Below are 23,716 nucleotides of genomic sequence, written 5' to 3'. Positions count from 1 at the left end.
AATATAATAATTTTCGCTTATTGATTTTCTAAACTTCCACATTTCTGAATTTATATCTTAATGGCATTTTATAGGTTATCTTAAATTATCCAAGTAAATTGAAATAGTGATCATTTAAGTCCTTTCCAATTGTTTACGTTTTAAATTTTATTTTCTTGCCTAATTGAAATGGATGGTATCTATCCGGAACAACGAAATTCAGGAAAGGTAATAATAGATATTCCTGATTTTTGAATAATTTGAATAGGGATTAGCATGGGGCAAAATTTTATATGGCAAATATTTAGCCATATAAATATACTTCTATTACTATCACATATTGTTTAAAATTAAAAAGTGAAATTTAATTTTTAGATCTCTTTAAGATATTTAGAGACAAGAATATGATTTTTCTCATTGTTGCTAACAAAAGCATTGGATAATCTTCTCACCCCTTATATCAACCCTTCTTAGTCATGATATATTAGTCTTATGATCTGCTAATGTATTCTCCTTGTTTATGTTTTTAGAATTTTTCATTGCACTGCATAAGTGAAAACGATCTGGAGTTTTCTCCTTTTCTGTTATGCTAGTTTTGATAAAATTACTTAATAAAATGAATACAGAAATGTTTTTTTTTTGCACCCTAGCATTCGATTTTTAAAGGGTTGATATATTTTCTCCTTTAGACTCTCTCAGGAACACTGTTTTTGTTGTTGTTGTTGTTGTGTTTGTTTTTTGTGATAGGAAAGGCAGTAGTAGCCTGATCAGTGTCAAAATTCTTTTGAAATTTTTAGTATGCTAATGTATCATTTAAGATAGAAAACATATTTTAGATTCATGTTTATTTTGCTAAAAAAAGGTTTTCCAGGTTTAAAAGTTTATCTTAATTGTTGAACAAACTAATCTACAAACTTCTTTTGTAACTTTTTTCATTTATCCTTTCTTATTTGGTGTATTTTTCTTCTCAACTAGGATGCCAGGTTGATTAGGATCATCAATATTACTGAATGTATGAAACCCAGAAATTTCATTTATTAATGATGCCAATTTATTTACTTATTTATATCTTTTTAAAATTTGGTAATTCTTTCTCCTTAATTTTCTTGGGTTTATGTAATTTCTTCCTAACATCTTGAGTTCAAGTTTAAGCCTTTTTTTTTCTACCATATTGTGATTGGTGTATGAGACTGAAATTTCCTTTCAATGCAACAGGATTAGCTGTGTCCTCCAGACTGTATGATATTTCATATATAGCTATATATCTATCTTCCCACATACACGTTTAAAAAGTGAGAGTTTTTGTTTTCTGATTCTTTTGCAAGTTTTGTTTTCATATCTTATTTTTTCAGAAGTTAAGAAAACTTTGAAATAGAACTCTGATGTATTTGGAAGTGTTTAAAAATTTTTTTGTATTACCTGCATGAATCATTTTGGAGGCACACACTACTTAGACAACTGCAGAGGGAGTCTCTAATAGAACTCAAATATTGCTACCCAGTGGCATCCTTTGGGATTTGTATTAAGGTATCTTTTTATTTTCTAATACTTTGGTGTTTTGATATCTGAGGACTTGCTGACCAGGAAAGAACTGTCCCTCTCAGGGTCAGCTAATGCCTAGAGATAAGCATCCAACTGGCCTGTGAGTGTGCCATTCATATGTAAACCAACCAAAAACCCTTACCCACCCAGTCTCCTACAACTATTACCCCTTTAGTCAAATCACCTCAGGACCAGGTACCAGACAAACAGAAATAGCCCCAGTACCTCAAAGTCCACTGAAATTGTTCATGCTGCCCAATCTTACTTACTCTGCTTACTTGCCCTGTTTACTCTGCCTTGCCTATTCCTGTGGAAACCACAAGAGTTTTTCACTCACATTTCCCCTTGCTCTCTCTGCCTTCAGACCAACTCTGGGGCTTCCCCATGTGGTCCCCTCATGAAGTATCATACTCACGCCTCTGGCCACCTGTGAGTAACAAACTTTCCAACGAGAGTCACCTCCTGATCTGTTTGCCTCACCATACTATAATAATAATAAAATCTACACTTTAAGACAGGATTATAGATTTAAGAACTGCCTGATTAGAGAAAATTATTTGCCTATCATTGGGCAATGATGCAAATATCTCCCACCACCTCAGGCCACCTGATAGAGGTAGGTGTCACTTATAATGTCAGAGATAAATCTCAGGTAGGAATCTGGGTTTGCACCTTCTTAACGTTTTTGGCCCTGAACATTCCTCTACTTTTCACTCAACCATTCATGATTTGTAAAGGTTTGTTATTTATTTCATGCAGCAGGTTGAGGTGTATGTACTTTAAGGTTTTCTTCAGACATCTTGGCTACTACACTATTGAAGACAAAGCTGAATATATAAACTTATGTAAGTTTATTTTATAATTTCATAGATTAGAAAAATCCTATATTTTTAGCATTGAAAAGAGCTCTCCTTTTTGAAATGGTATTATTTAACTGTCTTAGTGCCTACAAGGCAGCATTTCAAGGCCCTAAACCCATGTCAGTTGAAGCTCTGGCATTTCACAAGCCAGATGTGTTGAAGCTTTCTTCTCAATAGTAATACTGTCAGGCAATCAAAAAACTAGAGCTGTGGGGTACCTGGATGGCTCAGTCAGGTTAAGCATCCGACTTTGGCTCAGGTGAAGCTGTGCTGTCTCCCTCTCTCTCTCTGCTTCTCCCTTGCTCATGCTCTGTCTCTCAAAAATAAAATAAATATTAAAAACAAAAAACAAAAAAAACTAGAGCTGTGAATTAGAGCTAAAGAAATGAGTAACAGCAGCAAGAAAAGAATATACAGGAAAGTAAATATTTTCTAAGGTACAGAAGTGAATAAACAACACTTAGGACAAGAAATAGAGAACTCCCTGAGTTAAAAAACAAACAACATGATGGCTATGAAGACTTTAGAAAGGTCACAGATGATAAACATCAATCCAAACATAACCTTTGATTCTAAGTTGTTTCCTATTCTGGGGCTTATATATATTTTATGAACCCCTCCTCAGATTTTTACTATGGATTTTCACTTAGCCAACTCATATACTGATTTTCTACTCTATGTGTAATTTTAAGTGCATAATTGGAAAGTGCTCCATGGAATCCATCCTCAATATGGTTATGGGTCACCTGAACTCCAGCATTCTGAAGTCAGGTGACATACATGATTCCATCATCTCTTAAGACATCATATTGACAGGTGATGACATAGGTCAAGGGTAAACTTCGCAATTTGTTGTCATCAGCTAACAAGGGGGATGCCCTCACATCGAGAAATCCTGGATATTTTTTAGCCAACTCAGAACTACCATAAGTTGGACTGTTATAAAAGTGCCCTTTCTTAAACTTCTCAGGGAGCAAAGAACTCCAATTAATAAATTTGAACAGATGGCTTGATTCCACTGGTACATGTTGCTTGAAGAGCATAGCTTTTGCAAGTGATTTTTCCGTGGTAAAGTATTCACTCCAGAACCTGACCATCAGTGATTTGGGCAGAGGTGGAAAGTGTGAATTTTCCCAATATGATGGTAAATCCATATCAAGAGTCTGAAGAGCAGGATAAATTAAAGACTGGGTCTTGAGTTTGATCTTGACATCCGAGTCATCTATGAGCTGAAAATAATTTAAATAAGTTGCTCAGATAATAATTTTTATTTAAAAATATTTTTATTTACAAACAGTAGGTGGATATAGGATAAATCCAGAATCTCAAAAAGATAATCAGAAACAACAAAAAATAGATCTCAAAGAACTTTCCAATTTTCAATATTATATTGAAGACTACGTGTCTTAAATAGTGTGAATATAAACAAAATGATTTATACAACTTTCCTCATGAGTGGGGAAAGAGATCATCTAATATGTGATTAAAAAGCAAAATATCTACCCTGACAACTAAGAATGGCAATCAGAGGAAACATTTTTTAAGTAAAACAAGTATGTACATATATTATGATATCAATAGGCCTTAACATTTAAAGGAAAGATCATCTAACTAACATTCTAATTTGGCTCTGATACAAAACACATGAATGTTAGGCAAAAGTCTAATTCATTTGAATATTTATGCTTTTAAAATATTCAAATTACATTACTGCATTAACACAAATTTATCTATAAATTAATATGCATATATTTGTGGGGGTATACTAGAGGTTTCTTTTATTAATAGGACACATGATCAAAAATATTTGGAGACCAGTAACATTGAGCACTAAAGTTTAGCAGATGTTTTTGCGTACATTTACTTGGTCCTGCAAGTTGGAATGACCCACTGTGTCTTCTAGATTAGCTTCTCAAAGTGTGGTCCCTGGACCACTAGCATCTGCATCAGCTGAGGATTTATTAGAAATTCAAATTCTTGGGTCCTCACCCAGACACACTGACTCAAGTAGGGAGGGACCAGCAATTTATGTTTTAACAAGTCTTTCAGGTGATTCTGATGTATACAAAACCTTGAGATCTGTTAGCATAGGTCACAAGTAGTAATTATTGAAGCCACATGTACTCTTATGCTCCTCAGAGTAAAGTATAATGTTTAAATTGAAGTCTATTTCTAAAAATTTAATATAGAGTTGAAAAAGGAAAGCATTCTGACATTTTTAAATTTGGTATAAATATAACATTTTACACACACACACAGACTTACATACTAGCAACAGCAAATGGCAGCACTGTTTATTTCATTGCATTTAAAGCACAGTTAGTAATTATAGTTTGTAAAATAAAATATTTATAAGTCCATTACCATATTGTGTTATGTAAAAATAATTGTTTTATGTAAAAAAATATGTAGTGAAGTTAAATAATCATTTCAGTGTTTTGTCTCAGATAAGTTTACATTCCATTTAGCTCACTATCTAGTATGAAGAACACTGTTTACATTAGCAGATGTGTGGTAATCATTAAATAGGTAGCTAAGAGGTAGCTGATTGAATTAAGAAAAGATACAAGACTATTTTATTTTATTTTTTTTAATTTTTTTTTTCAATGTTTATTTATTTTTGGGACAGAGAGAGACAGAGCATGAACGGGCGAGGGGCAGAGAGAGAGACACAGAATCGGAAACAGGCTCCAGGCTCTGAGCCATCAGCCCAGAGCCCGACGCGGGGCTCGAACTCACGGACCGCGAGATCGTGACCTGGCTGAAGTCGGACGCTTAACTGACTGCGCCACCCAGGCGCCCGTACAAGACTATTTTATATTTGACCAATAAATTCAACTTTACAGGTAGGTAGCCAAAATCTTTGAACATGCATATTAAAAGCAAATTGCCTTTGTAGCTAAATATAATACATATAAAATCAAATATATAGCCTTGTAAGACAGAAATTTAAATGTAACTATGTTCACGGGCCAGGGAGTTTACCATATACCCTGAATTGACCACATACCCTCTTCCTCCCCAAAAGGACTGCACTCCCATTTCCTCCTCACCCCCCATTTTATGGTATATAGTTCTGTGTATTTCTTTAAAATTATACCATTTGTACACATTTAATCAATGTAGTTTACCTGTTTAAGGATGTTCCATCTATTCCTAGTGAACCAATAATTGTTACTGTGACTTTTACTAAATGTTTTTTCTGCCTCTAGTATAATTCTGCTTCCTTTATTAATGTGGTAAAATTCACTTATTTTTGTAAAATATACTTTTCCTTGCATTATTAGCAACTTGGTCATGGTAAATATGTATGTGGTATATGTATATTTTTCTAATACTTTATTCATGATGGTAATATCTTCATTTGCTGAATGTGATTGGCCCACTGTTTTCCTTCCTTATGTCAGATATAACATAAACAATGTGCTTCTCTGAAGATAATTAAAGATTGCACACTCTTTTCCTATTCTCTGGACTATTTTGTATTTATTTGGAGTGGTTTCTTTCTGATGTTCGCTGTAAATTTCCAGTGAAGTTTCTTAGCAGTACAATTTTTTAATTATTGATTTAATGTAATGATTATAAAATATCTCAGATTTTCATTTCTTCTTGTTTTGAAAGTTATATTTTTCTTGGAATTTGCCTATTGGATTTAAATATTATGAAATATCATTTTTACTTTAAAGTTTTTCCAAGTTTCTCTTTTAAAGATTACAATGTTCATTCTGAACTCATTGACGGCTAGTTCATTTTCATATTTTAGGGACTGCAGAATTGTCCCTTTTTCAATCCTGACATTATTATGCCTGACTTTGTTCTTCCTCATGTGTCTTTCCAGAGATTTAAATTTTTTATTAGTCCTTTCAAAGAATTAACTTTTTGCTTTTTGTTCACATTTACTGTAAGCTTGATTTTGAATACCATAATTTCTGTTATCATTATTATCATCTTCCTTCTATTTTTTTCTTTGATTTCTTGAGTCAAATGCTTATTCTAGCCTTTCTTCTTTTCAAACATATGCTTTTAAAATACAATTCCTATAAATATTGTTCTAAATGTGGGGAAAATATATACAAGATACATATTCTATTAAATACTGGCCCATAGGTAATTACTGTATTTTTTTTAATTTCCATAAAAAGAAGGATGTTTTCTTGTTGGTCTTTTTCTTATTGATTTCCCACATTTTTGCACTGTGGTTAAGAATCCAAAAGGTGTGATTTAAATTCGGTGATTTTTTGAGTCTTGCTTTACGGACCAGTACTTGGTCAATTTTTAAAAATGATCACATGTACTTGCTTTCTTCCCTGTTCTTTACAGGTCCCTTGAGTTAAATGTATTAATCATTAATCCAGTCCTCTATACACTTGTTATTTTTGACTGTTTTTCTTAATTACTGAAAGAGTTCTTTTTAAATCTCTCATTGTGGTTCTGAACATTTGTATTTTTCCCTGTAGTTCTATTAATATTTTCTTCATATATTTAAGACCATGTTACTAAATCCATACAGATTCAGAGTTGGTATATTTTCTCGATGGTTTAACCTTTTCTGTAATGATGTGATCTTCTTAACCTGGCAGCAATGCTTTTAGATGTTATTTCCAGATACACATATTCCAACCATTTACTTTCAAACTTTCTGCTTACTTATGTTTTTAATCTGACAATATTGGTCCTACAACCAGATTATTTAGACCGCTAATATTTACTGTAATTATTAAAATAATTGATTTTAATCTACCACTTTATTTTGTGAAACCTCCTTCTTTTCTATTTTTGACTTCTTTCAGATTGGTTGACCTTTTCATTATTCTATTTTTTTCCTGTAATAGTTTACAAGTTATACCCCTTTTCTATTAATTGATTAACTGATTTTGAGACAGAGTGAACAGGGGAGAGGGGCAGATGGAGAGAGAAAACCCTTTTTTAAAAAATTTTTTAATGTTTATTTATTTTTGAGAGAGAGAGACAGAGACAGACAGAGCCCGAAATGGGGAGGAGTAGAGACAGAGGGAGACAGGGAATCTGAAGCAGGCTCCAGGCTCTGAGCTATCAACACAGAGCCCAGCACGGGGCTTGAACCTGTGAACTGTGAGATCATGACCTGAGCTGAAGTCGTACAGTCAGCTGACTGAGCCACCCAGGCACCCCTAAGAGAGAAAGAATGTTAACCAGACTCCATGAGCTTGATGCGGGGCTGGATCCCACAACTCTGGGATTATGATGTGAGTTGAAATTAAGAGTCAGACACTAAACTGACTGAGCCACCCAGGTTCCTCCCTATTTGTATTCATTAAATGATTATCCTAAGAATTATAAGGTGTATTCTTAACCTCTCAAAAACAAATGAAATTATGAAAGATCTATCATTTATTTCTTCTTAGACAATCAAAAGAGCTTGGAAGACTTAAAATCTATCCTCTCCTCCACTCTTGAAATTATGATTTGTTTTTCTCATATTTTAATTTTATATATCTTATTATTTTAAACTTTCCAAGTTTAAGATTTACCTACATCTTAAAAAAAAAAAAAGATTTACCTACATCTTGCCACATTATTGCTCCTTGCTTCTTCCTGTATTATAAACTTTTATCTGCATTTTCATTCTGTCTGAAACACTTATTTAAACCACCTTTTAGTGTGTTTCATTAATAGCAGCTCTATTAGTTTTTGTTTATCTGAATATGCCTTTATTTCTCCTTTATTCTTAAGTAATATTTTTGTGCATCAAAGAATTTGGTTAACAGTAATTTTGTGTTGCACTTTGATGATATTCCACTGACTTAGAACTTACATTCTCGCTATTGAGAAGTAAGCTGTCAGGATGACTTGTACTTCTGTGAAGATACCCTTTTTTCTCTAAGATTTTCTTTCTTTCTTTTTTTTTAGGTTTAAAAAAATTTTTTTAAGTAATTTTACACCCAACATACTCACAACCCTGAGATCAAGAGTTGCATGCTTTACCGAATGAGCCAGCCAGGAGCCCCTCTATTTCTTTCTGTTGTATCTTGGGTTATTGATTGTCAACACGTTTGCCTTGTTGTCTGTATATCTATGTATACATTTATCTCTAGCTATTTATTTAATTTTAACCTCTTAAAAAAGTATGTTTAAGGTTCATGGAGCTTCTGTTATCTGCATCTTGACATCTTTCTTCAGCTCTGCAAAATGCTCTAATATTTTTGTATTCTTAAATCTTCCTTTCTCTCCCATTCTTTCCCCTCTGTTTCTGGAATAACATTTAAAAGGCTAGTGGATTTTCAGGCTGTATCTGCTATATTTCTTATCTTCTCTACTGTATTTTCTGTCTTTCTGGGCTTCCATGCTTCATTGTGCATAGTCATCCATGAGTCATATGGCCCATCTTTTAGCTTGTAAATGATATCTACAGCTTGTGTAAGACCATTTAAACAATTTATAAAATTTTAATTTTGTTGATTTTATTTTTTTAGTTTTGGACTTTTGTTTGTTTTTCAAAATTCTACTTTTATGCCAAAATTTGCAATGATGGTTGTGAATTAATTGAAGAAACTTGGATAGTTACTTTATATTCTGTGGCTGATAATTGCAGTATCTGAATTTTGTAAAGTGTCTTTCTTTTGTCTGTTGATTCTGCTTGCTTCCCTTCATGGCTTCTTGTTTACTTCTTTGCTTGGATATGTTTTATTCTGTGCTGGCTGCTGATTTTGAAAAATTTTTGCAGGAATAATTTGAAGTCTATTACAATACTATATTTCTTCAGGGAGGATTTTTATACACTGTTAAGTATACTTGAATATCAACTGCTCATCAATTTAATTTAAGTTCAAGGACAGATTTCCCACAACCATTCAGGTGATACAAAGCAAGACTCTAAATGCACATGGTTTGTTTTGTATCATGCTCCCCCTGACAATGAGACCATACCTCTTTAGAGCCTCACTTAAAGTCAGAAGTACTTCATAAGTGTCCCTGTTTTTTGGAGGGCCCTGGAATTTGACTGCAACTCTCTAGCTCATCTTGGTTGAGTAGTTTTCTTTTGATTCACATATGCCATTAAAGCAGAGAGACATTGAGTGCTAGGTTATCTTTACATGTGTTTTTTTTTTTTTTTTCCATATCCTTTAGAAAACTTTTTGGCCTAGGGGCACCTGGGTGGCTCAGTCAGTTAAGTGCCCCACTCTTGATTTTGGATCAGGTCATGATCTCACAGTTTGTGAGTTCAAGCCCCACATAGGGCTCTGTGCTGACAGTGTGGAACCTGTTTGAGATTCTCTGTCTCTCTTCTGTCTCTGCCCCTCCCCTGCTCACTCTCTTTCTCTCTCAAAATAAATAAACTTAAAATAATTAAAAACAATTTTTTGGCCTGGAAATCTTTCATATGTTATTAGCAGTTTAATGCTCTCCAGAATATTATATTTTAATAATTATGGGTCAGAATTGATTGGTTCACCACTGTAGAAGCCTGAACTACATAAGAGAAAGGGCTCATTATGCGACATGATAAAAAGAAATTATCTCCAAAAATCCATGTCTTCTGATATACCCTTTGTACTGCATCAAGATGCCTCTCAGAGTGACAATGAGTAGGCAGTAGGGAAGTAAATTTCTGGGAAGTAGCAGAAACTCTGTTCTGCAGTTTTTTTTTATAAAAATCACAAAATTTGTATCTTTCCTTTGACTACAAATCATAAGAAGTTTATTCTGAAGGTATCAATAGCCAAACTTATATACTTTAAAATGTGTATAGAAATGAATAATCAACAAAATCAAGAGCAAGATTTGTTTGATTGCATAATAAACTTATGAGCAATATTTATAATTAGAGTTAGTTATTGAATTGCAGATATTCATTTTTAAATCTATAAGTAATTTTTTTTTAATATAAGAACATTACTTCTATGCCACTGGTGCCTGGTTTAATATTTAGGTCAGATAACCAGTATCAATAACAATTTTACTCATTATTAGACTAATTATGATTATGTATCACTTCACATTAATAGTTAATAGATGCCCAGTTTTGGAGTACCTAGGTGGCTCAGTGGATTAAGCTTCTTACTTTTGATTTTGGCTCAGGTCATGATCTCATAGTTCTTGAGTTCCAGCCCCTGTGAGTGCGGAGCCTGGTCGGGATTCTCTCTCTCCCTTTGTATCTGCCCCTCCCCCACTCACTCTCTCTGTCTCTCTCTCTCAAAATAAATAAATCAACTTAAAAATATTTAAAAACTAGATGTCCAGTTTGGCTAAATATCATAGAGATAGTGTAATAGTTGGCATCTGAAAATTATAATTCCTTCTGCAAGTAAGTAGTATCTATAAACCTGTTAACATTTTTTGTCTATAGGCAAGATGATTATTCTGATAACAATAGTTTTCATGTAAGTTTTAGTATATGCCATGAAGAATACTGGAATAATCTGATTTTGTAACTATAGTGACTGGTATCATTGGCTGATTGCACAAATACCAGCCCTAATATAACAAAATAGCATAGCACTTAGCCGACATATTAATGATATTTAAACCAATGACCTGGAAAGAGTACATTATCATTTTATTTTTTAAAAATCTGACAGAAGGTAGGAATAGAAGCACTCAGGATACAAATGTTCTCTAATGTTAATTTCTATGTATACTCTCTAATTTCTAACATATTAACATAACATAATTTGCATGGATATTTTAGTGTTTGAAATAAATATTTAAGGGTAAGATATTTTTAGAAAAAAAAAATCTGAGCAACATACCTGTTGAGTCACTGCTGCAGCTAAATTCCCTCCAGCACTGTCTCCAGGAATTCCAATTCTTTCAGGATCCACGCCATATTTATCAAGAACATCTTGGTGTAAGAACCACTTTAATGCATTATATACGTCTTCAAATTGATTTGGAAAGTGATATTTAGGGGCTAGTCTGTAGCTGTGGGCAGAATAACAATGCTCGTTAAGCCAATTATTTTTCAAAAAATAAAATGTGTGTGGGGGGCATGCTCTAACCCTTAAAATCATAAGTAAAAACATTTTCTTTAGCAAACCTGGTATTTGAGGTCATTATGAATCCAAAGACAAATGTCATTCTTATGATAATGCTTGCTATAAAAGCCTTTACAAATTTTTACATGTTTACATAAATAAAGGCTTGAATGCAAAACTTGGCTAAGATTTAGGGGAAAAAAACTCAGGTGATAATTTCCCTTAAATAAATTTTTACCAGAATGGTATTTTCTTTGTAATCATTTTACTTTATTAGTGACCAATAAATAGCAAACAAACATTAGGAATTATTCTATTCCAACTCAATCTAATAATCAAGTTGGCAAGTAGTCACTATTATCCTTTTTTTTTCAGTTTCTTGATTTTTCTATTTATTCCCATTTGTTTTGTTTTTTATTATTAATAATTGATGTAGAATGTTATTTGAGAGTAGATTGTGCCTGTATTCCAATACGTTATTTGGTTACTAATTACATTTAATGGAGGCTTGTACCATGAAATATTCTATACTAATTGTGTTAAATTTATTTGAGCACTTAATCTTTAAAACAAGTCTATGATATAGAAAATATTATATGACTCTCAGTTTACATCTGAGAAAATTGAGCTAAAATGATATTTGTCTGGTACAAAGTTATTCAATTAATTCTAGAACCAGCCTTTAAACCTGATTCTCTCACCCTGAAGCCCTCATCTTACTTTGCAAATTAAGAGTAGGCTAGAAATCCAGCAGAGGTCATTTGTCCCTAAGATGCAGTAGTTTAATTTTATTGTAACAGTTTTTTGACTTCCTGTTTTTGATCCCCACTTGACCTAACTGTACAACTCTTTTCTCTCTGACTCTTTTCTGGTCATGTGAAGTTCATATTCTCTATTCTCACCTTCTCCATTTTATTTGAAACACCCCTAGAATAACCAAGGAATGACTAAGACAGCTTAGAGCATCCTACTCTGTATGGTATCTGGCCCAAACTCTAACAGATCAAGAGTACTCTTACTTGACTGAAATGACAACAACGTCAAATCTATCCACTGTCTGTTTTGACAGAAAGGCATAACTAAACAAAGCTGAAATAAAAGGAAATAGAATCAGAAACTAACCAGTGTATCGATGAGTGTTTCCATCAACACAGAGCTTATAACTAAAATTTGTTCCTCACTGAAATGTTCTGGGAAAACTATTTCTAGGATTTCATCATAGCTATAAAACATGAATTATTCTGCTCAGTGATCCTATGATATACTCATTGTCAACTCTCTGGTCCTTCCCCACATTTCACCCTGGATAACTTAAGCCAAATTCACTCTCTAAGATCAATCTCTTCCTCCTTCATTCAGCAAGTAGTAGGTGGTGAAAGAATAAACACAGACAATTAACCCCCTGGCTTTCAGCAAGTCACAGTCTACCACAGACAGGGGCAAGGAGGGCCAGGCACATAAATAAAAAGCAACAATGCAAAAAATATTAGTTGTTTTAATGGAGGGGTACAGAAAGTGTCATGTGGAAATGGCATTAGATTTTATTAAAACTGCCAGAGAAAACTAAAGAAAAGAGGAAGTAGGGAAAGCTAAAACCTGATTTATATATTTGTATGTTCTAGGCAGACAAGAAAAAATGTGTTTTCTGGAGCTTTTTTGGCCTTGTGAGCAGAGTGGGGATGAATCACACATATTTGCTATTGGGATTGGGTAAGTGCTTCCTTTTGCAGATAAGAAAATTTCAAGAAGATAAAATAGAATTTGCCAGTAATGAGAGGAGGGAGAAATCACAAAGTGTTACAAGGGGAAGTATCAGAATATGTAGTTGTCACAAACATTAAATCATGTGGGCCATGAAAAGAAGAGATTCCAAAGTCAGGTACTGAATATTCTTAAAATATCAAATACACACCAAGTTTTAAACTTTTACTTAACATTTATATAAAAAAGTCATTCTTGGGACACCTGGGTGGCTCAGTTAATTAGGTGACTCTTGATTTTGGCTGAGGTCATGATCTCATAGTCGTGAAATAGAGCCCTGAATCAGGCTCTGGATCCAGACTGAGCATGGATCCTGCTTGGGATTCTCTTCCTCTCTCCCTCTCTGCCCTGCCCCAACACTCTCCCTTCCTCTCCCCAACCCCTCTCTCATAGATAGATAGGTAGGTAGATAGATAGATAGATAGATAGATAAATGGTCATTCTTATATTTTGGATTAGAACATAGATTTTTACATCTTTTTAATATAAAAATAAAAAACATCAAAATTTTGCTTATTGCTAAGTAAGCTTATTCTTAATTAGTTCCTTTCTCTTGGTAAGCATATTCTCATTCTTCAGTAATACTGTGATGAAAAGATTTTTAAAGAAGGGCTTTGGGTAACAGGGACTCATGGAAACAAACTGAGGCATGGCATTATCAGACTTTGTCTTAGAAACCTCACTTCATTGCCAGCTAAGGCCTTTACTGCCTGTATTTGTAGAAAATCATAGAGAGGATCACATCCTTTCCTACTTTGATTTATGTTTCCAGTCTACATCATTCCATCAACACCTCTTTTCTTCTTGTCGCAGAGTGTGTTTCTCTTCCTATGTGTTGCCAATCCTTCTCCTCTGTACTAAGTCCAATTTCATCTCATATCTTCTAGATCAGGCAAACCTCATTCCATCCTCCAGCCCCCTCCCCTTTTCTACAACTTATTTCTATTAACCCCCACCTTTACCTTGAGTTTACAAACATGTTCATAGATCTCCTACAGGTAGATATAAAATAAATATAAAACATGCTTTTATACATAAAATATAAAACTTTATATTATATAAAGTAAAACTATATATATTACATATTTAACATTTATGTAAATATTGAAAATACATAAAATTGAAATACACTTTTTTTATATAAAATAAAGATAAAATACTCATACTCAACTCTTCTTTTCCATCTAACACCTTTCTCATTTCTTTCCATATCTATGCTGATTGAAAGACTAGAGTCACATCTCCATTTCCTCATTCCTCATTCACTATTCAGTGTACTCCATTTTGGTTTCATTGCAACATCCCATCATTTCTGCCATTAACAAGTTCAATAATAAATTTCTAAGTTCATGAAACACTTTTCTTTCTTCTGAAATTTGCTACAGCCTTGGCTATTGATTATCCCTTTAAGAAAGAGATTTAAAATAATTCCTTTAAACTAACAGAGCTCAAAGAAATGAATTTCAGACAACTGAAGTGTTAGCTTATCTAGGATGTTGAATAATATATCTTCTTGATATGTTGAAATCACCATCTTAATACAATGTGTGTTATATGATAAACTACAATCTCTAAAAAGGGGCACATACCAGCACTCCCCAAACACCAACCACCACCATGAATATAAAATAAGCCTCTTCTTAGTCTCTCCGGCTTTCATTTTGGTACATATATGCGGACAGGAACATTGTTGAAAGTTGTCTCCATCACAGTGACATTTTCATCAGATGTGGGTGGGACTTCTTGAAAGCTCATAAAGAACATTACAATGTTCATGGCATGGTTGATTCCCAATAGTTCAATAAACAGAACCTGAAAGGGTGGGGGGAACCACACCAGGTTACACATAGCAAATATCAATGTTATTTATGCACGTAGGAGTATGCTATATGCTCCCAATGGTCCTGTGTCATACTGTCACAGGTAAATCTGAATGCCATGGTTAGAAATTTCCATGACTGGAAATTCAGACTTTTTACCATAATAGTTGCTTTAGATTTAAAAAAAGATATGTAAAGAATTATTCAAGTATTACAACTTGGTGGGTTCTAGGCTTCCTACTTTGAGCACAAAGATCAACAGGGTAAGTTCCCTACTTTAAATAAGGTCAGAGTCAAGTGGGAGAAATGGATATATATAAGCAGTTATAAAGCAACATAATTACATAACTGCATGTCTCATAGACAAGTACAATGAACTTTGGCAAGGGTCAATGGAAAGGTAAACTAGCTGCCTGGATGTGAGACCTAGGGAAGAGTTTTCAAATAGTAGGTGACCTCTGATACGGAACAAAGTTTGGCTGGACAAAGGAGGAAATCTCACTCTAGGCCAAAATTAAAGACACAGGTATACTCCTACTTCAATCAGAGAAATGCAGGTAGCTTAGTAAAGCTAGGAAGTCAGGTCCCTACAGGGATGCGTAAAAGAAAAAGGACCTCAAAAGGTAAGTGGGAGCCAAACCATGATCTATAATATTGGAATTCCAAGAATCAAAAAAAATTGTTTTCCAACCTTACGTTGGAAACATGTGGAGTATAGTCCTAAGTGATCGATTAAAGAGTTGGGTCAACCTCTGTCCCATTTAATGAAGATAAATGCAAAGGGAATAAACAAAATTATCTAATTTCAACACCAAATTATCCCCATGTTCCTGAAAGGTAGGTCAGGGAGATACATTTCCCAGAACTCCTTGCCAGGTTAAATTGTGTTACACAGAGGCACTCTTGTAAGACTGATAGGGTAGAAATAAAGAAAAAGCCATTATTTCCTCTGAGCCCCTATGGATATTTATGTGAACATTGACAATTATGTGGCTTTCCGTACCTCTGGTTGTCCTTTTGAGAATTACCAGTTCAGTGATGCAAGCAGCTTCAAGTACTGGTGGCTTCCCTTCACCCCACACTCTAAAGGTTGTATACCTCAAATTCTATATTCTCAAACTGTTCCTATTGGGATATTTATAACAGTATCTATATTGTAAGAAAACAATGATTGATAGAGAATATAGCCCAGAAGTTCTCAAGAAAGGAGACCACTTAAGACATGTGCTGGAATTAGATAACTGACCTGGTTAGATTTACATCTAGTAAATTGTCTCATTGCTAATGCAAAATAGAATCTGTTCACACATGAAATGTAGTAGCAAAAAAGTTATTAAATTAACACCTGTAATAGTTCTTATTAAAGGATAGTTTTGAGAGATCAAGTAGCTGTTGCAATAAAATATTATGGTGAAAATAATGAGTTCAAGCACTAACTGAACTTGAAACATTACTGAAAGAAAAATTACTTTCTCAGTTATTTAGGTTTTCAGTTCAAGTTACAGTCAGTAAAGCAGATACTCTGCAAACTTTCCCTAGAAGAAATCTCATCTTTAACAGCTCTAAAAGTAGAACCAAAGTTTGATCTTGTAAACTGTAGAATTGCCATGCAAGGTAAAGTCACCATCCACCAGACATTTAAAAAGCTTGGTCTAAGTTTCATATGTGGGTGATATTCTGAGTAGATTACATACATTTTTATGGGTTCTGAACATCCTCAACTCCCAAATCCTCCCAGACCTCCCCTAGTAGAAGCAACAGAAACCAGCTTCAGTAGTAGAAGTATTTAAGGAAAATGAGGCACCAAATTTCCCAGCTATTGGAGGGGAAGAAATCCAAAGGCTGAGGGAAATAGTAATATCTAATATCTAATTTGGTATTGTAAATAAATATCTAATTTATTATTGTAATCCATAACCCACCGCAACGCTGTGTATTCAGCAAACTCCGGAGGATATCTATATAAAGACATTGAGAAATGTATTAGTGAGTGGAACCTTACCATCTTAGCATACCAAAAGAAATGAGAAAAGATAGTATAAAATCAACTAACAGATTGATGACAGGTTGATAAATACAGCTACACACACACACACACACACACACACACACACACACACATAAATATGCACTCACATGTATATAATGTACTATATATATTTATATTAAGTTATAGATCTCATTAATATCTAAGTCTAGCCCATGTACAAATCTGTATTTATATGCACATCAATATCCATGTCTGTTTCTATCTCTATAAAACTTTTAGGTATTTTTCTAGAAATTTTACTTGAACATGATTTTCAATATTTATTTTATCCAGGATTGCCAAGGTTCAGCTGGGAAATTTTTTCATATGGTTTTATCTGGCTATAAAATCACAAGCATACAGTGATAACACAGGCAGTTGTATGGAGATAGATATAAATAGCAATAATATTTACTGTGTTTAGTTTTTGCCAGGTACTGTGCTTATTCCCATTCAATTCTTACTAAGACCTGATAAGTAGTAATATATTCCAGATTTTCAGTTGAGTACATTGAGATGGGAGAGTTTAAAATTTCTGTTCATGTCCACCTAGGCAGTAGATGCTGGATGTGGGACTGAAGTCCAGGTCTGACTCTGGAGCAGATGTCACTCCTGACTGGCCAATATGCCATCTCTTAGTGACCATCACTGCAAAAGGCCCATTGAAGAAGACAGAGCGTGACAGTGGATGCAGCAGTCAAGGATCCCTCAGTATCCATAGAACTTTGACGGGTATGAGAGAAAACACAGAAACCTCTTTGGCCACCTTGCGGCTGGCCCAGGGTCCAGCAGAATGTTGTTATATTTTATGACCAGCTGCATTTTCCAATCTACGAATGCTACATCTGGGTGTGTGTTTAAGCATCAAACATCAGTATGTTAAAAATAGTGTCCGTTGTCCCTGGAGTCTGAACTGAATAAGAAGGGCTTTACAGTTTCTTTAATTGTCTTCCCTTTCATGAAGTCTGATGAGTTAGAGCATTAAGTTAATGGATATATCTTCTCAAATCATTTACTGTTTTTACACTAACTCTAAACCCTAAAAGGATTTTTAATGTAAATTTGAGATATCAAATTATAAACAAAAAAAATTCCGACCAACTCTGGAATTTATATCCTTCAGTTTATGGACAAAATGATTTCTTGCATCTTTATCATCCAAAGATCTATCATCTAAAGGAAAAATAGTAAAATAAATTTCTGATGATCCAAATTTAAGAAACAGTACTATGACTTTGGCTGCACCCAAGTTACAGATCTGCATATCAATTGTAGGTATTCAGCAATTTGAAAACTAAAAAGATAATTGGGCCTCAAAATGTTCATCCTTTATAGGCCAAAGAGTAGCAAAACGAAATAAGCAGGGCTAGAAGAATCAACGCCAAATGTAGGAAAAGAACAGAGTTGATAAAACCAGTATTTTTAAAAATGGTCTCAAACCTAGGGAACTTCAAATTGTCCCAATACAATTAAGGAAAACCTTGTAATCTGGTATAATGATGGAAAACACTTTCACAAATGCTTATAATCTCAAACCGGAGATAGAGCTGACAGTGTTATGTTATTTGATTATAATGTTACTTCTTACCAAGATGAGATGCAACCTCCAAGTCCTTTCAAGGTGATGCTGAGCCATATATCAAAGTTGGCATTTTGGTTAATTATATTTGATATTTCTATTCCAGGAGACAATGCTACATCACAGACAAGTTGACAGGTGATTATATTCAGTGACTTCCATTTTTCTTCATCATTGAATTATTAAAAGTTTGAATTACTATTCAAACAGCTTCCAACTCATGAAGAAAACAAATTAGAAAAAAAAATTGCTACAAAGTGGATGATATACTACACAGTATTGCAGAATGGATTTTAAGAAGAATGGTATGAAGAAATATCACAAAGGAAAAATATACATATTCATAGAAGACATGGACATATTTGGTGGTGATCACTAGTCAAAACAAGGAGGTGACTAAAAACTGGTACTGGTAGAACTTAGAAGAGGAATATATAATGATTTCAGAAATAATTTCAGAAATAAACACTAATGGGGCACCTGGGTGGCTCAGTCGGTTGAGCATCTGACTTCGGCTCAGGTCATGATCTCACAGTTTGTGAGTTCAAGTCCCACGTCGGGCTCTGTGCTGACAGCTCAGAGCCTGGAACCTGCTTCGGATTCTGTGTTTCCTTCTCCCTCTGCCCATCCCCCTCTTGTGCTCTGTCTCTGTCTCTCAAAAATAAATAAATAAATGAAAAAAAAAAAAGAAAAAAAGAAATAAACACTAAGTAGAAAGTAACACAAGGTATTATATACGATAGAAATGAGAAAATCAAAAGGAAGAAAAAATGTAGAAAAAGATTAAAAAGTACTAGGAGGGAAAATGACACCATTTTTGAAGACATACTGAGAGGATCGTGTATGTATTTACATGTGTATATATGTATATATACTTACAAAATTAAATAATAAAAGAAAACAAAACTATAGACCAAAATAAATATTTTAAATAAAATTCAAGAATAACTTATAAAAGATAAAGAGTTGAAGCTATACTCCAGTGAAACTGACCCAAATCCAACAACATACTTGCTAACAAAATTACTACAAATGATCAAATCACTAATAAAATGAAAATAAGACAAGTCTTGCACTTATTCAGAGCTACATTAATGCCAGAAGAGATATTTAAGAACACCTTTAAAAATTCAAGGAAAGAGATAATGAGCCAAGTGTTTAATACACAGGTTAATTGTTCTCAAATTCTTATTATTTTAATTTTTTTGTTTGTTTGTTTTTTGCTCCAGAAGGCAGTTTGCTACAAGATGTTTAAAGGAGATGAAAAAAAAAGCGCTTCAATTTCACATAATGAGCCTTACTAGAAAAGAACCACAAGTCTTTGAGGGGCAACTGGAGACACTGGATAGGGCAGCCAACTGCCCTGTCACCTTAGCAGGTCATGCTTTACAACTGGAAATCATGTACATCCAGTTTCCTTTGGTTTTTTACCAGCTGACTTGTTTACAAATATTTCAGTATGAATGCATTTGCATGCTTAAATAGAAGGTTATTGCACAGAATTCTGTAACTAATCACAGCTCTAGTCAATCTTACTGTTTCTGAAGTTCACACTTCAAAGTGCTTCATTTGGGCAGGATTCATGCCATGAAACTCACGATATGACTTTTTGTCGGTCTTCCTGTCTTTTAATATTTAAAAGATTACATTTGTCTTTTAATATTTAAAGTTAAAAATGCTTGACTACTTCCTTAATATTTATTCTATTAGGGGTCTGCATTAAGGAATAGTTAAAATAAAAAAAAAAGCTTTTAAAATCAGCAAGCCAGTTTTACGAACAAAATTTCCAAGACAGTAGAAATTTTTTTTAAATAACAATAATACAAATACTTTCTCCTGATTAAACTGTTAAATAGTCAGTCAATAAAGCTCTATAATTACCAAATCTGTTAAAGTTTTCATATATGTGTTAACCAACATTAGTTTCCATGGCTCCTCAATGTTATCTGGGACAGGTATATAAACATAATATGCCCCAAGAACCCCCATAATCAGAAGTAAAATGGTCTTTCTTCCCATGATGGTTCTCATCTGCTCTTTTGACTTGGTGACACGGCAAATACACTTGAAATATTCAGTGGCTGAAAATTACACCCACGTTTTGGGACCCTCATAAAGTGTCATCTAACTTCCTGAACACAAATTCCACTGCTTAGTCTGTCATTTCATTGGCTGTCCTGTTACTAAGTTTACTCATTAAACTTAGTAACAAGTACAAAGAACTCCTCTGTTGCAAATTTTATCATATCCAACAGCCTTTATTATGTTGCTAGTCAAGTCAGTAAACAAACATGTATTGCACAGTTACTAGGTGTAGTAACTACTAAAGAATAGGCCACGATCAAATATAAGAAACTCAGTATATGCTTCAAATAACAAATCTCAGAGTTGGGGAGAACCAACAGATATTTGAAAAGTATTGAGAGCTTTTATAAAGTAATATAGATATGGTCATATGTATTTTGTATTACTTTTATTGTCTTGCTACAATTAAAATTACCAGTGAATAATAATCATGTTAAAATTATATAATAATCATGGAGAGAGCTAACAGTTTTTGACTACTTACTCTGATACAAGAAAGTGTACTAAAACAATTAAAACTTATTTAAAGTTCAAAAGTATTGTCACATGAGAGGGAGAGAGAGAAACTGAGACAAAGTTCAGAAACTTGTGCAAGGTCAACAGTATGGAGTGAAATCAGTACAGAGTCCTCTTAAGAGTGCACATTAAAACCTCACTTGTCCCAGTCTTCAATTAGTCTCAGATTACAGATAAATACCTGAAATTAAGAAGATTAAGTAACTTGTCAAGGTCATACAAAATCAAGTAGCAGTGTTAGAGACACTTATTGTTCACTAAATACCCCTGAAATATTTAGATCCCTTCTCTTGAGGTTAAGTGAGGTTATGGGGCTAGTGCTGGTAAAAAGGACCTGATAGAAAGTCATTTGTCATTTCCAGACAGAAGTAGTTAAGTAAGATCCAAAGACCTGGAAAACATTTGTTTTTGTTTTGCTTCCAAGATTTTATTAAAACTCAAATTAGTTAACATATAGTGTAGTACTGGTTTCAGGAGTAGAATTCAGCGATTCATCCCTTACATATGACACCCAGTGCTCATCACAAGTGCCCTCCTTAATGCCCACCTCCCTCTAGCAACCCTCAGTTTGTTCTCCAGAGTTAAGATTCTCTTACAGTTTGACTCCCTCTCTCAAACCATCTTTTAAAATGGTAGGATCACAAAATGTAAGTAGTTTGGATTGCTAAGGGACCCAAGAGTTTAAGTGCTCAAACTCCAGAAGCATTTTCTTGTGGAGCAAGTAAATTTCATGCCAAATTTAAAATATGTGACATAATCCCCATATCACTTTAAATATATTATATTACTTAGCTCTCATATCAACAGTGGAATGTAAGAACTAAGACTATGAAAAGTTTCTTTCTTTCCCAAGATCACTTCATTACATATTTCCAAAGCTATCATTTTAGCCTAGATCCTCAGGCTCTGAGGTCTTTATTCTTAACTCTGCAAATTAACGAGAAGGGGAAATCCATAGGAGCTGGTCATGTCCATGTAGTGTCACTGTTAATTTTATTCAAAAAATTCTTGAACTTCTAGGACTTAGAGCCTTTTTTACCTACTTGTATCTGTCTTATCTAGCCACACCCAGGGAAGGCACTGACATCAGCTTCTCTTTCCATACTTAGTTCATCTGGGACACAGATTTATTTTGGACATAATAAATCCTTCAATAAAGTTGAGAGGATTTTGATATACAGGACATGTGGACTAAAGTATAATCAATACTTCAATTACTTGATAACACTTCAAGTCTGTTTACTGTTCATCTTGACAGAAAATCGTATCTATAGAGTTTAAGTAAAACAAGACAAAATCAAAATATTAATGAGAATTAATAAATCATGTGATTTGATTTTTTCTTCAAAGAAAGCCTCCCATGATAATTTCGTATTTCTACAATTTATATTGAAATCTTAGGAAGAAAATCTAACAGTGGTCCCAAACATCAACTAATACTGCTCAGGGATTCTTTGACTTGCTCATGATTAGCTTTCTAAGCTCCATTCTGTCAAGTCCCATTCAAATCCTATACCAGCATCCAGCATCAATGTAGCTGTCTTCATTCAATGTGACTGACATGGTGTTAGTTGCTGGGAAGGCCAAAACGAAATACGTTTTCTGATTTCAAAGAGCTCATATTGTGGGGGCACATATGTACACATCAACAGCCCTTGCCTTGAAAAGAGGAAGGTGCTAAAGGAATTCTATAAATTTTGAAATCTTTTATGAAACAAGATAAATACAAGAGCTACAAATATGCAAATTATAAAGGTTTATGGCAAAGGTTACACTGAGACACGTGTTTGGGTAAGGGTAATGGGTTGGTAAGTTAGAGAAAGTAATACTTTCCAGCTAAAATTCTTTTCAAATAAAGAGTCCTTTATTTAGTAAAGTAATGAAGGAGATTTAGTAAATACAATTTTTAAGAGAAATTTCTCAATTTAACATATAACTATTCTTTTATACAAGTTTTATCTTTTTTAAAAAAAATTTTTTTTTCAACGTTTATTTATTTTGGGGACAGAGAGAGACAGAGCATGAATGGGGGAGGGGCAGAAAGAGAGGGAGACACAGAATCGGAAACAGGCTCCAGGCTCTGAGCCATCAGCCCAGAGCCTGACGCGGGGCTCGAACTCACGGACCGCGAGATCGTGACCTGGCTAAAGTCGGACACTTAACCGACTGCGCCACCCAGGCGCCCCAATACAAGTTTTATCTTAATATGCAATTATGGCTGACTGCATTTTGTTCAATTTGTTGTTGATAAACTGCACTGATCCATAGCAGCTGGACTTTGGGTGTATGTGTTTGTTTACCATCTAGAAGTTGGATGAGCCCCTCCTTCTGCATTACCAATGGGATTCCCACATAGAAAGAGGGGGTATAAATGAAAACTTTGGATTTGTAGCATTACTCACTAAATACTGCATTTTACATCAACTGCTCTTGCATTAGTGCTCTGAAAGAACCATGATCTTAATAAACTTGCTAAGTCAGATGAATATAAGTAGAGATTTTTTCCAGGCCAAAGAATAATGAGATTTGGTTAACCAATAGTGTACAGACCTATGGATTCATTTCCCCTAGCCTTTGAGTTCATTTTCAAT

General features: G+C 34.0%; 1 protein-coding gene across 1 annotated transcript; it reads right to left on the bottom strand.

The window, feature by feature from the left end:
* Positions 1-1,060: 1,060 nt before the first annotated feature.
* On the bottom strand, positions 1,061-22,519 carry AADAC (arylacetamide deacetylase). The gene is given in 5 exon segments (XM_025913610.2): positions 1,061-3,610; positions 11,111-11,282; positions 12,355-12,424; positions 14,686-14,908; positions 20,406-22,519. Coding segments are annotated over 5 exon segments (1,212 nt in total). The 5' UTR covers positions 20,556-22,519; the 3' UTR covers positions 1,061-3,013.
* Between the last annotated feature and the right edge of the window lie 1,197 nt (positions 22,520-23,716).

The sequence above is a fragment of the Puma concolor genome, chromosome C2 (genome assembly GCF_028749965.1).
Source record: "Puma concolor isolate L17-30 chromosome C2, mPumCon1.1.hap2, whole genome shotgun sequence".
Taxonomy (NCBI): Eukaryota; Metazoa; Chordata; class Mammalia; order Carnivora; family Felidae; genus Puma; species Puma concolor.
This window is presented reverse-complemented; position numbering and strand designations above follow the sequence as displayed.